Genomic DNA, 14438 nt, shown 5'->3' on the forward strand with positions numbered 1-14438 from the left:
ATATATTCGAGCCGGCTCGTGAAAAGCTCGACTCGTTGCCACCCCTAGCCACAATTAATCTCTCTCCATTCGAAATCTCCACAACCACTTCCCAAAAGTGCAACATTCCTCAAGTCCATGTTTTCCACGTCCAAATCACCACCTTGAGATTTGCTTTTGCACTCCATCTACCATCTAATCAATGATCCTTTTTAGTTCCTCTCCCTCGTTATCTTCTCAATTTCCTTGCTCATGTTTTGAGGTATCTTGAAGGCTGTTAAATGTAGACAGGGAGGCTAGACAAGGTGCATTGTATCGAAGTTATTCTTCTCCCAAAGAGATATACCCTCTTTTCCATGTAGTTAATCTCCTTGAATACCCCTCTATCACTGGGTTCCAAAAAGAATGATCCCTATGATTAACTCCAAGTGGGCAAGTGGTAAGCCTATATATTTTGCTTAGTTTTTTTATGAGGTTTCAATCTGTGAAGCAAGTTTGAATGTTCTGCATCATTTTTAATGTTGAGAATGACTATAAAATACATAGTTACATACATATGTTGGTGTTTTGCAATATTTTTTGAAGGTAAAAATATGTTTATTTAAATACATAGTTACATACATGTGTGTGTCTGGAGTGTTCTGCATCTTGGTACACCATATGGTTATTGGATTTACAGCAATGTGTATTGGACTTTATTTATTTGTTTTCTTCTCAGAGAATGCCACTTGATTTTCTAGAAGGTGAAAATTTCCGAGAAGCAGCAGATAATTATATCAGGCCTCTTTTAACTAAGGTAATGATTATGGTTGTTTACATCTAAATGATTGCCTACTGTTTGAGGGTCTTCACATACCTTAATATTTTTTTTTTTATGTAAATTTCTTTCATTTGTATTTGGATATACTTTGAGGCCATGCTTACATAGATTCCTCTTGGTACTCTGCATTTAGGGAGTTCCTTCATTGTTCTCTGATCTTTGTCCTTTATATGATCATCCAGGCAAGGTTAGTCTAATTTCTTATTTTCAGTATGCAATGGAAATTTTGGAGATATTCTTTTGAGTTTGTGAAGGCTGAAGTTGTTTGGTTGTCTTGTAGGATATTTATTTCAGTTGTTAATGTATTTTTGTATTTTACTTTGCTTTTATAGGCAGACATTCTGGAGAAGTTGATTCTTGAGTTGGAACATTCGATTAGAAAGACTGGAACATATCCAGGGAGGTAACATGAAATCATTAACTTCCAAATGATCAATTTCAGGAAGGGGGAGGGGGAACTTTTACTCTGTGCATATCTATTATTTAGGGGCCACCATAGTTGTTTACTGAGCCTGTACTAAGCAACCATAGGTATGTGTTTCCAAGAAACATATTTAAATGCATTCTGTGTTCTCTAGAAGTCAGCAGGAACTAAGAATTTGGCAAAAATTGTCTTAGTTATTAACAATAGGCTACCAACAAAAGACTCATTTTCTTTTTTATTTTTTTTTTTCATTTTACCATTTAATTTTGGACATAAATCTTTTTTCATTGTTACCGTAAATCTTTTTTTCATTGGACATAAATGCATTTAGCAAAGTCTGTTTATGCAAAAGGGCATGCAATGAGAATACGAGATACAATAATTTTTTAGGGGCTGTTGCAGCACCCTTTCTGATGTGCACATTGAAAAGTGAAAAAATTGAGTTCTTTATTGAGTTGTCAGTTGTCACATCCTTGTTGCAGCAAAACTTTTAATAATAAAAGTGAAACAACTTAAATGTCACATCAAAGTTGCCTCCACCAAACAGGTTTCTGGCGGAAATGTTGCATAAATTTTGGGGCATTGTCAAACTCTTTGTTAAGAAAACCGGAGTCTAAATATTTGATTACTTTTCCTTTTCCTCCTCTTTCTTCTTTCTCTCCTTTTTTCTACTTCATCATCATATTATCGATTTTGTTAAAAATTATCAAAACGTATTTCTGATGCATATGGTTTCTTTTATCAGTTAAAATAAAAGAAAATATGAGTTTATATGAAAAATGGTATACAAACAGCAATGTGCTAGCCCCCCACCCCCTGTAGTGAGAATGGGCCGAATGGGCCTTAGTGTTTTTTTTTATTAATTTCTTCTAAGTAGTTTTTAAGGTTATGGACCTTAGTTATGGTTTTTTTTGTTTTCTTTAATTAATTTTTTAGTATTGGCTGCCCCATTAAGGGCATCCAGGTAATTGTACTTAATTTTAGAATTAAGTTAATAAAAGAGAGCAAGGGGGCTAGGGAGAGAGGTTCGAACTCTTCTTTTCTCTCTTCCCTTCTCTTCTTCTTCCACAACCTACTGCTGAAACCTCTTTCTTCTCCTTGCTCTTCCTTTCTTTTTTCCTTTTCTATATTTTCTAAATTACTGCCGGTGTATTTCTAAACTTGATATCAAAGAGGGCTCTCACTTTTAACTTCTTTCTCTTTTCTTTGCCTATACACAAAATGTATGGAGAACTGATCAGTTGATCTATCAGGAACTTATGCAGCCCAGTTAGGAGGGTTTTTGGAGAGTTTTTGTAGAGGTTTTCATCCTTAGTTGAAGACCAAGGAAAGTTCTTGGAGATTTTTCTCAAAAACCCTAGATAACTGGAGAAATCTTGTTACAGGTCGTAGAGACAGTTTGAACCAAGCACTTGGGGATCAGGGGTAAGCCTTTAGATTTCTATTGAGGGCGGTTTTGGTTGGGTTGAGTTTTGGAACCTCAGGTAAGAGCGGTTGTTCTTTGCTTAGAACAGTAAACCTAGCCTAGTAAAACCCTAATTTGATTTTCATTTACATCCGTTCACTCAATGGAGCAAAATGGAGGAGAGACTAAATATTTCACAGATTTCGAGTTTGGACATGGGGGGTCAGTGGAGAATCTTTTTGGGGCTATGACAACTGTGAAGTTAGACGAGACCAATAATTTAGCTTGGTCTCAATCTATTAAGATACGTGTGTAGTAGATGAAAATTTGGTTACATTACTAGGAGCCAGAAGAAACTAGAGGAGGATGATCCTACCTATATGAAAGGTGGATGCAAGAAAGCTACACAATAGTGGGTTGGTTTGTGAATTCTGTGCAACCACACATTGGTCGGCATTACTTGTGGATGAAAACTGCAAAGTGTGGGATAGTGTCATGGAGACCTATTCCCTAAAGCTTAATGTTGTTCAGGCCTACAAATTGACGCATGATGTAAATAATCTAAGATAGGCGGAGAAGCCCTTAGTTGTCTACTTCTTTATGCTGAAATCTCTTTGACAAGAGATTGATATGATGTAGGGGTGTCGATTGGATTGGATTTGGTCCAATCTGATCCAGTCCGATGTGAGTCCATTACAATGGATCAGGTCCAATCCAATCCAATGAATAATTTGAACCGATCCAATTCAATGTTCGGACCATCCAATTTGTTCAAATTCATTTTAATTTAGATTGTTTTCAACCCAAACCTGGTCCATTGACACCTATATTCTTATCTTATATCAATGGACCGGATATTTGCTTAATCCAACCAAATTGAATATAAATTTATTACGGACATACCGGGCCCAATCCAATCTAATGAATATTATGGACTAGATTGGTCCAATCCAGTGTCTTTTTGGTCTGTCCAAACTGGACGGGATCCAATCCAAAACCGGTCCATTGACACCCTTAATCTGATGGAGACTGATGTTTTGGGTTGCACAAAGGATGGAAAAACATATAGAAAGTTGGTGGAGAGAAATCGGGTCTTTGAGTTCTTCATTAGACTCAACTCATTGTATGATATTGTGAGGCAAAATGTTTAAGCAAAGGATGAGGTGACTTTGTCTCAGGCGTATGCTATGGTGAGCAGTGAGGAGAGTAGAAGACATGTTTAGTCTGGTGAGTCGTAGGTTGATCACTATGCCAATGTTGGGGTGAAGCCAAAGGTTAACATTGGGAATAAAGATGTTATCTGTGAATATTGCAAGAAGCCTAAACACACTAAAGACACCTGTTGGAAGCTGCATCAGAGCTCATTCCTGCCAGACTCAAGAAGGAAAATGGTGGAAAAAGGTTTGAAATTGAGAAAGGTGGAATTGCAAATGTAGCCACCTCACAAGGTGAACAAGAACATGGTGGAGAGAAGTTAGTGGGAGAACAACTGGCAATCGCCAAGGTTGAGTATGAGAAGTATGGCCGAATAATCAGTCATTTGGAGTCCACTGCTATAACTCCTTCAGAGATTGTTCCTTCCTCTACATATGCTCACTTAGGTATTTGTGTCACTACACATCATACTTTTGTCTCAAGTACTCATAAAACTCTTGGATAATTGATTATGGTGCTTTCGACCATATTACCAGTGTTTCACAATTATTCACCTCTTACCAACTCCTTTTTGGTTGAGATAAGATATCCCTTGTTGATGGCTCTCTTACCCCTATTACGGGAAAGGGAGACATTAAGACCTCTAATTGCCCTGACCCTATCATTTGTTCTTCATGTACCTAAGCTTAATACCAATTTGCTTTTAGTTAGTAATTTGACTAAATCACTAAATTGTAGTGTGACCTTTTTCCCTTCATATTGTGTTTTTCAAGACATGAAATCTTAAAAGGTGATTGGGAGTGGTCATGAGGCGAATGGGATCTATTTGGCATGCCTGAGCAGAGCCAGGTACAACCTAAGAGAACTGCATTTGTTTCAAAGTCCACTAGTCGTAATTATGTTATGTCATAGTCGTTTGGGTCATTTGTCGTTTTCTTCATTGAGTTAGTTGTTTCCAAAGTTATTTAAAAGAATCAGTCTATGGTGTCTACATTGTGAGTCCTGTGAGTTTTCAAAGCATTGTAAGAACACTTACCCTTCAAGTAATAAAAGATCGACTATTCCTTTCAATATTGTTCACTCTGATGTGTGGGGGCCTTACCATTTACCAGGTACAACCTAAAAATGAAGTGCCTAAACTTGTGCAGCAGTTCCATGAATACATACTCAGTTTAACACTTGTATCAAAATATTCCAATCGGACATTGCTAAGGAATATTTTGAGAAGGACCTTACTTCCTATTTTGAGATGTTTGGGGTTGTTCATCAGAGTTCTTGTACTCGCACTCCACAGCAAAATGGAGTAGTGGAGAGAAAAACAAACATATTATGGAAGTTGCAAGGAGCATCTTTTTTGCTACCCATGTTCTTGTAAAGTTTTGGGGTGATGCAGTTTTAACAACTACCTACCTTATTAACCGTATGCCTTCATGAATCTTGGGGTTAAAATCTCTTTTTTGGAATCTTTATTCCTGGTGTTGAGATTTTCTCAATTCCTCTATGGGTCTTTGGTTGCACTTGTTATGTCCACATTCCTAGTTCTAAGAGACATAAGTTTAAGGCTTAGGAGTGTATCTTCTTTGGTTATGCCTCCACACAGAAAGAGTATTGTTGTTTTGATCCCATTAGTGGCACCTGGTTTGTTTCCATGGATGCCACCTTTGCAGAGTCGGTTCCTTATTATAATCATCCTTTTAAGGGGGAGAGACCTCTTGAGTTGTTTTCTTCATCCCTTCCTTTTCCAATTCTAGTTGGGTCTTGTGTTGAGCCCTCCATAAATACCCTCATTCCTGTGGAGGGATCATCTCTATTGAGGTCTTCCATTTTTGCTCCAGCCCCTCCTACTAGTTCTTTGGTTTTTACCACTCATCCTATTCTCTAGAGGTGGTACCAATGGCAAAGGCTAAGGCAAACACAGGTTAATCCCACACCTCTAGTTGAGTCTCAAGTACTTCCAATTACTAAAGAGAGGACATGTCCATCACCTCTTTCACTAGCACCTCATTTCCAAACCTTGACCTACCCATTGCTTTGAGAAAAGGTAGGAGAAAATGTATGGTTCATTGTATTTCCAAACACCTTTTAGAAGCCTTAGCCACATCAGAATGGAAGGATATTGTTGACTTGCCAATTGGGAAGGAATCTGTTGGGTGCAAGTGGGTTTTCACTATCAAGCATCATGCAGATAGGTCAAGTGAAAGGTATAAGGCCCGTCTTGTTGCTAAGGGATATACCTAGGTATATGGGATAGATTACACTAAGACTTTCTCCAGTTGCTAAAATGACTTTGGTGGCAATTCTTTTATCCTTAGCAGATAGCTATGATTGGCTTCTGTATCAGTTTGATGTTAACAATGCATTCTTGAATGGTGATCTCATTGAAGAGGTATATATGTCCCTTCCTCCTGGTATATATGGCAAGGAGATGCAAGGTAAGGTGTCCAGATTGAAGAAACCACTTTATGGCTTGAAACAATATCCACGTGTTTAGTTTGACAGGTTTAGGTCTTCTCTTGTTCAATTCGGCTACACTTAGATTCAATCAGATTATACCCTATTTGTTAAGAGAAGAAGCACCCTGGTGACATTTCTTGTTGTTTATGTAGATGATATTGTGGTTACTGGCTGTATCATGATACAAAAGAAGTTAGTGCTCTCAAGAAGTTTTTCAATTCTGAATTTGAGATCAAAGACTTAGGGGAGTTGTGGTATTTTCTTGGCATTGAGGTTGCTAGGTCCAAGGATGGTATCTTTATTTCTCAACGGAAGTATGTGCTGGATCTTCTTACTGAGATGGGAAAACTTGGTGGTAAACCTGCCTCTACCCTTATTGATGTGAATCATAAACTATCAGCTAATGATGGAGAACTTTTTGCTAACAAGGGAGTGTTTTAGAGATTATTGGGGAATCTTCTTTATCTATGTATGACTCGTGCAAACATTTCATATGTTGTGAGTGTTATAAGCTAGTTCATGCATGCTCCCAAAGACACACATATGGCTGTTGCAGAAGCATATACATTATGGCTTCTACTCCAGTAAGGGTATATTGTTTGCTAAACATCGGCCGAATGAAGGTAGAAGCATATATAGATGTTGATTGGGCAGGAAATGTAGATGACAGGAGATCCACATCAGTTTATTGTGCTATGGTAGCTAGAAATATTGTTTCCTGGAGAAGTAAAAAGCAGTCAGTGGTTGCTAGATCTTCAACTGAGGCAGAGTATAGGGCTGTGGTCCATAGGGTTACTGAGTTGTTATTGGCTTAGATCTCTCCTTGATGAGATGGGTGTTTCATGAGATGAACCATTGGTGTTGTATTGTGATAACCAGGTTGCTATTAACAATGCTCATAACTCGGTTCAGCATGATAGAACTAAGCACATTGAGGTAGATAGACACTTTATACGGGAGAGAGTGGCTTTAGGAGAAGTGTGTCTTCCTTTCATTGCATCAGAAGTGCAGCTTGCAGATTTTCTAACTAAGGGAGTTCCAAAGGCAAAGCTTATACATTATGTAAGCAAGCTGGGCATGATTGGCATTTATGCTCAGGTTGAGAGGGAATGTAGTGAGAATGGGCCAAATGGGCCTTAGTGTTTTTTATTTCATTTAAGTAGTGTTTAAGGTTATGTTTGTTGGTTATGGGCCTTAGTTATTGGTTTTTTTTGTTTTCTTTAATTATTTCTTTAGTGCTGGCCACCCCATTAAGGGCATCCAAGTAATTGTACTTGATTTTAGAATTAAGTTAATAAAAGAGATAAAGGGGGCTAGAGAGAGAAAGATTCGAACTCTTATTTTCTCTCTACCTTTCTTTCTTCATTTTCTATATTTTCTAAATTATTGTAGGTGTATTCCTCAACTTTTTCCTTTACATATTCCCACCTTGGAGGACTCAACCCCCAGTACAAGTTGACTTCTATTTACTCCCTACCTTGCTAACTAATTAGCCATATTGCTGGCTGATCATGGAGTCCATCTATAAATTGTTTTCATTTCCATAGCTAGTTGTTTAATCTCCCTCGCGATATGACTATGAACGTGTACTCTTTTTAAGTCTAATATGTCTCAATCCAAACAGAGCTTAAGGCTCTGTACAGGTGGGCTGATTATGCAAAAGAAGGAAGGAATTGTATTTTTTGTTTGTCTTTAGGGTCTTTAGGTGTTAGAAAAGGCTGAAACGAGAGGAGTGAAACTTCAGGCTGGTAGGGAAATGGAGGTTGGAGTTGGGTGTTGAAGCTAAACATTTCTTATTCGAGCAAGGATGGACAAAAGGTAAGGCATACATGAAAATCAGAGAAGGTAATAGGGCAATGATTTTCATACCAGAGGAAGCATGTTGCTTGTTGAAAGGCTTTGTTGATGGAATAGTAAACACTATCAGGGTAGAAGGCTGGAAAAACTCAGTGGCCTATTGTGGGAAGAGTTATGAAATGGTACTGGGAAGGAATGGGAGAGGATGGTTTATTATGGTAACATAACACTTTGGCACTAACAAAAAGCAAGTAATATGCATACCGAGAGGGCAGAGGGGACAAGGCTGGATTTCCTTCGCCAACAACCTTTAGGCGTTTCTCTTGGAAATCGAGAGGAAGGTTGAAGAAAGAGCTGATAACAAGCCGTGTGAAAGTGTTCCAACGAGCTGTGGTACTCCGGAGCATAGTAAGAAGCAAAGCCCAAGTCAGGAGATCATGGTAACAAGTTCAATTGGACTTCGAAAATTAGCACTTGAAGAAGGGAGAGGAAATTGGGAACACAAAATTGTATTAATGGCAGATAGGACTATAGGGGGTTGGACGAAAGTCTTAGATGTAGTTGCAGAAAGATTGGGCTTAGAAGGCGATGTTGTTTTATTGCCCTTTGCTGAGGAGAAAGCCATCCTTGATACAGGTGACAAGAAATTGAGTTTCAATACGGTTCAAGTAGATGGAAGGCTGATTCAAATACACAACTGGGTTCCAATATGCAATGAAGTAGTGCCAAAGGACGGCAACCTCCTTATCAAACTTTTAGGTCTTCCCTTTAATCTCTAGAGCGAACAGACCTTAGGAAAAATGGTTAGAGCCCTAAGGGGTGTTCTACTGGAGCTAAAACCTGAGAAGCTTGCGTGTTGTGGAGATCAAAGTCGCAGGGATCAAGCTTGAGAACCTGCCTCGCGCATTTGGCATACTCTCAAATGGCACCTGGTACAGGGTTTGGTTGGCATTGGAAGTTTAGGCGTCTCTCTGGGGAAGACGACTAGAGGTAGGAGACGATGGTGAGGTTGTAGGATGGAGCACACATGGCTCCTAGGGAGTGGTGAAGAAACTTGTTGCGCGTGATAGAGCAAAAGAGGAGAATGAACAGTCGCAGGGAGTTACCATTTCTCAAAACTTGCCATTTAAAGCTATTAATTCAAAATTCTCTGAATTAAAGACAAGGTTTCTAGGAGGCCCTTCCTATGCTGACGTGGCCAGAAGGGGAAGTAACACGGTGGGTCTGAACAAAGATACTTTATCTGAACCGGTTGAAAGAGTGGGTGAACCAAAGCTTGGACCACATGCCACCATTAGTGGTCCACGTGATGACTCAAGGCGTCACGTGGGGCGGGAGAGACTTAGAGAGGTTGTAGACGAAAACTGCCGTCTATCTTCTTCCAGGAAAGGGTCGGTCGAACTGTTTAAGTCACAGGAAATGCTAACAGCAGGAGGAAAGCGTCACTTGAGCTGGACCCATCGTTTGGACTTTGACGAGCAGGCTTTCAGTGTAGTCGATCGCCCAAACTCCCGCTACATTAGAGACAAAATAGAAGAAAGAGAGGAGGAAGACCTAGGGTGGATAAGTTGCAGTTCGGAGAGTGATGTAGAGGGGAGTTCAGAAGAGATTGCAAGTATTGATAGTTCGATAGAGGAAGGTCTCTATGAAGGCCAAAACAAAGAGACATTAAACTTGGAGCATCTTTTTCTCGAAGATACAGTGGGAGTACAAGAGGAAGACTTGGAGGCTCCGATGAACACGAATAGGGTGGGCCAAAGCCCAAAAACGGACAAGCCCTTACCAAGTTTTAGTGCCATGCAAGTAGTTGGAGAGGCGTTAGCTCAATCTAACCCAGATTTGAACAAGGGTACATCACAGAGAGGTGGACAATTGGGTAAAGGAAAAGGTATTTGTGTAGACCATTTGATGGGGAATAGTTCCCTCCAAGCCGAGGAGACAGAAAGCTCCAATTATTCTTTACAGGGATTGAAAACCAACCACCCTCATTTGCCCCTTTCTCACAACCCTCAGTCGAAACCAGGTAACTTTGTCAACTCTGTTAATTGAGTTTTTTTCTACTGATGAGTGTTCTGTGTCCCTTGTTCCAGATTCCCTTTCCAACCATGGGTGAAAGAGGAATTTAACATCAAGGGCACCTCCTAGACTTATCTCGGAGCATTGGCCTATAGTGATGTGTAAGGAGGAATTGAGAGGTGATGGTCCTGCCCCTTTCAGGTTTGAAAACATGTGGTTGATCCATCCGGGTTTCATTGAGAAAATCAGGGAGTGGTGGGAGCACTATAATCTACCAGTTTAGTGGGAAGGAATGAGGTTCCACAAAAAGCTTCAATTCTTAAAATCTCAAATTAAGGAGTGGAACAGGTTGGAGTTTGGGAGAGTGGAGGAAAGTGTGTTAGCTAGGTTATTCCAGCATTGACGTAGAGTCAAATCCCGCAACCAACACTTTGGGGAAAAAAGGGGGAAAAGGGGAATAGTTATTGCTGATTAATCAAAAAAAAAAAAGAGTGGAGGAAAGGAAACAGATCCTGCTGGAGCAGATAGAAGAATTGGATATGAAGGAAGAAAGGGGATTTGTTGGAGAAGAAGACGGAGAGAGGAGATGGAGTTTAAGGAAGCAAATGGAGGATTTATTGCTTAAGGAGTAAATAAGCTGGAGGTAGAAATCTAGGTGTAAATGGTTAAAGGAGGGGAGTAGAAACACTGGTTTTTTCCACTCAGTGGCAAAAGGTAGGAGAAAGAAGAACTTCATCTCAAAATTGGAAGTTGAAGGAGCAGTCATATCCCACCCGGTAGAAATAGCAGAGGCCTTTGTAAGTCATTTCAAATCTATTTTTCAGAAGATCTTTAAATGAAAGGATTTGGTTGGAGGGTTTGGATTGGTCGACTCTAATTACAGAAAACAAAGAGTGGTTAGAAAAGAGATTTGAGTTGGAGATAAAGGAAGCATTTTTTTCAATGGATAGAACAAAAGTCCAGGTCCATATGGTTTCACAATGGCTTTTTATCAGGATTGTTGGGATATTGTGGAGAAGGATCTTGGGTTAGTGTTTGAGGAGTTCCACAGAAGGGGAATAATTAACTTGGGTTTGAACTCCACATTCATTGCTCTGGTACCAAAGAAGAAAGAGGCACCACAGCCAAGGGACTTTAGACCTATTAGTCTGGTGAACAATTTGTATAAAATAATTGCAAAAGTGTTGTCTCTAAGGGCGAAGAAGGTTCTTCCTACCATAATTGTACCTAACCAAGGGAAGACAGATTACCGATCAAATCTTGATTGCAAATGAGAGTCTGGAGAGCTTTAGGAAATCCAAGAAGGGAGTGTTTTTGCAAACTGGACTTGGAGAAGGCTTATGACATGGTTGATTGGTCTTTGTTATTGGAGGTGTTGAAAAGTTTTGGATTCGGAGATAGTTGGTGTAAATGGGTTTGGGGCTGTGTTAGGAGCTGCCACTATTCTATTTTGGTGAATGGAACTGTGGTGGGTTTCTTTCCTACCTTGAGAGGAATAAGACAGGGAGATCCACTATCCCCTTTTCTTTTCACTATGATTGCTGATGTCCTTGGGAGATTGATCCATAGAGCGGACTCGAGGAATTTAATAAAAGGCTAGAGAGTAGGAAGGGAGGAGGTACCACTTACACATTTGCAGTTTGCAGATGACACAATCTTGTTTTGTGAAGGTGGGGACATCAATTGGATCCGGAATTTAAAATTGGCAATACAAATCTTTGAACAGATGTCTAATTTCAAGGTAAACTTGGATAAGAGTAGTATGGTGGGTGTGTATTTGAAGAAGAGGGAGTTAAGTGAATATGCAAGTGTGTTAGGTTGTGCTACCTCGAATTGACCTATGATTTACTTAGGCCTCCCCTTGGGGGATAACCCTAAGAAGGTAAGCTTTTGGAACCCGGTGGTGGAGAGATTTGAAAAAGGGCTTGCTTTTTGGAGGAAAAATTATATTTCCTTGGGGGGGAGAATCACTCTAATTAGGTCAACCCTAGCTAACCTACCTGTTTACTTCCTATTAGTGTTTAAGATCCCTACAAAGATTTCTAACATTTTGGAAAAACTTATGAGGGATTTCTTGTGGGAGCCTGGAGAGGAATAGCGGGACCATAGGGTGAGATGGGAGGGGGTAACTAGATGTAAAAAGCTAGGAGGTCTTGGGATTGGGAATATTAGGAAAAGGATAATGGCATTGTTGGGGAAATGGTAATGGAGGTTTCCATTAGAAAGAAACATTGTGGACAAAGATTGTGGCTAGCATACATGGGCTAGAAGATGATGGTTGGGAACTTGGAATTTTGGCAATGGCTACAACTGCCTCTCCTTGGAAAGCCATATATAAGTTGCTTCCAGTCTTCTCCCCTTGGATCGGGTATGGTCTTAACTCTGGTAATAGAATAAAATTTTGGGAACAACTTTGGGTTGGGCCGTTGGGGACTCACCTTTGATGGACCAATTTCCCTATTTGTATGCTCTATCAGAGTTGAAAAATGAAACCATATCTTCCTTCATAAGCCCTTTAGACTCTCCTTTTGGTTTTGGGTGGAACCTAGGACTGAGAAGGGCAATTAGGGATATAGACTTGGGCCATATCATGTTGTTGTTAGCTATCCTTGAAAATGTGTTCTTGGACCCTAATAAGGAGGACACCAGATTTTGGGTTCCTTCCTCATCAGGTATTTTCTCTTGTGCTTCCTTTGAGACATTAACTCAGCCTTTTGATCCTACTGGGTTGTCCTTCCCAGTTAAAGAAATTTGGGGTAGGCCCATTCCTCCTCGGGTTGGTAGTTTTTGTTGGGAAACTTTCTTGGAAAGAATTAACACAAATGACCTACTTCAAAAAAAGAGACCCAATTCTTGTTTACTTCCTAATAGGTGTACTCTCTGTAAAGCTGATGGGGAAACTGGTTACCACCTTATGGTTACTTGTTCGGTTGTTAAATCAGTATGGGAGTGGGTTTTTTCCCTTTTTGGGTGTATTTGGATTCCCCCTAGGAGTGTCCAAAGGTTGTTCTCTTCTTCTTTTTTCAGATGGCCAAAGAAGAGAGGGAAGATTATGTGGAGAGGCATTAGGGCAGCAGTGTGTTGGTCACTATGGGAAGAAAGAAACTCAGATATTTTCAGACAAGGAAAGAACCCTGGAAAACTTATTAGATATAATATTGTTAAGGGTGGCCCATTGGCTGAAAACTATGGAACTGTTCTCAGACTATTCTGTGGCCAATTTGGTAAGAAATTGGAAAGAGATAGCTTCCTCTGCCCTGTGTAAGAGGACTTGTAGTTCTTCTTGGTCCCCTCTTTCCTCTGGGTTCATAAAATTGAATTTTGATGGTAGCTGCTTAAGGAACCCAGGGCCTTCTAGGATTGGGGGAGTGTTCAGGAATGAGGATGGGGCTATCATTGCTATGTTCTCAGGCCCAATTGGAGAAGGAGACTCTCTTAGGGCTGAGATTCTTGCTGATGGGTTAGCCAAGCAAGGGGTGAATAGGGAATCTATTTTTTGGGCTAACTTTTGACTTTCTTCCATTGTTTTCTGTTGGTGGGGAGTTAAGACATTTTACCTCCCCTTTTGTACCTTAAGTTTCACATAGTTTAATATCATTAATAAAGTCTCTTGTTACTGATAAAAAAAAGGGTCTTTAGGTGTAGAACAAAAAGGCCAGAAAAATTTTCACTCTTCTTTTGCTTTTTGCAGTCAGTTGATGCCTTTGGTTCCAAAGGTTCTGCATTAGGAGTTGGTGTTTTTAGGGTCCGTTTGGTTCGTAACCGGAATTGGAATCAAAATCCTTCAATGGCCTATTCCCCATAGTCTGTTTGGTTCAGACAGGAATGGGATTTCATTCCCAAGGGAGGGGTAGGGAATGGTCATTCCCTCAAATGGGGGAATGCCATTCCAGAAGGAATGGGAATGGGATTCCGATTCCAGACCCCTATTCCCGCGAACCAAACCGGGCCTTGGTTCTTTTGATCTAATGGCTCACTCTTCTTTTCCTTTGTTTATTTTTCGGTATCTCAGGATCTGGTTGCTTTAAAAGGTTGCTTATGTTTTGTCATACCCGCAATTCCTTCCTTGTATACTTGTTTTATGTGCTTTCCTAATTTTTTTCTTGTATCTTTTATTTTTTCTTGTCTTTTTTTATGAGCAACAAAGATCAAGATTTTTCATTAATAAGACAAGCAAGTACAACAATTCATAGTAAATTTAAGAGCACACCCCCTGCTATCTCTACCTACAAGTTCTTTTACTTTTGAGCCCAAAATAACTGTTGCCTATTGTTTATCCAAACCATCAGCCAAACTATTAGCAAGAAATGTTATTGTATTGAAGTACAAGTATAAGATGATATAAGTACGAAACCCCGATATAACAAAAACAAACTTGAAGTGCCCAA

General features: G+C 39.7%; 1 protein-coding gene across 2 annotated transcripts in view; it reads left to right on the forward strand.

Moving 5' to 3' along the window:
• LOC148869248 (N-terminal acetyltransferase A complex auxiliary subunit NAA15-like) overlaps nt 1-14438 on the forward strand; it is a 71709-nt gene that overhangs the window by 48166 nt on the left and 9105 nt on the right. For both annotated transcript variants that reach the window (XM_088971018.1, XM_088971019.1), the window contains exons 10-12: nt 698-775; nt 933-986; nt 1132-1202. In XM_088971018.1, the coding sequence (XP_088827144.1) occupies nt 698-775; nt 933-986; nt 1132-1202 (203 nt within the window). The remainder of the gene's footprint in view (nt 1-697; nt 776-932; nt 987-1131; nt 1203-14438) is intronic.

This window comes from Nelumbo lutea, chromosome 2 (genome assembly GCF_056320005.1).
Source record: "Nelumbo lutea isolate HS-2025 chromosome 2, American lotus-T2T, whole genome shotgun sequence".
NCBI classification, from domain to species: domain Eukaryota; kingdom Viridiplantae; phylum Streptophyta; class Magnoliopsida; order Proteales; family Nelumbonaceae; genus Nelumbo; species Nelumbo lutea.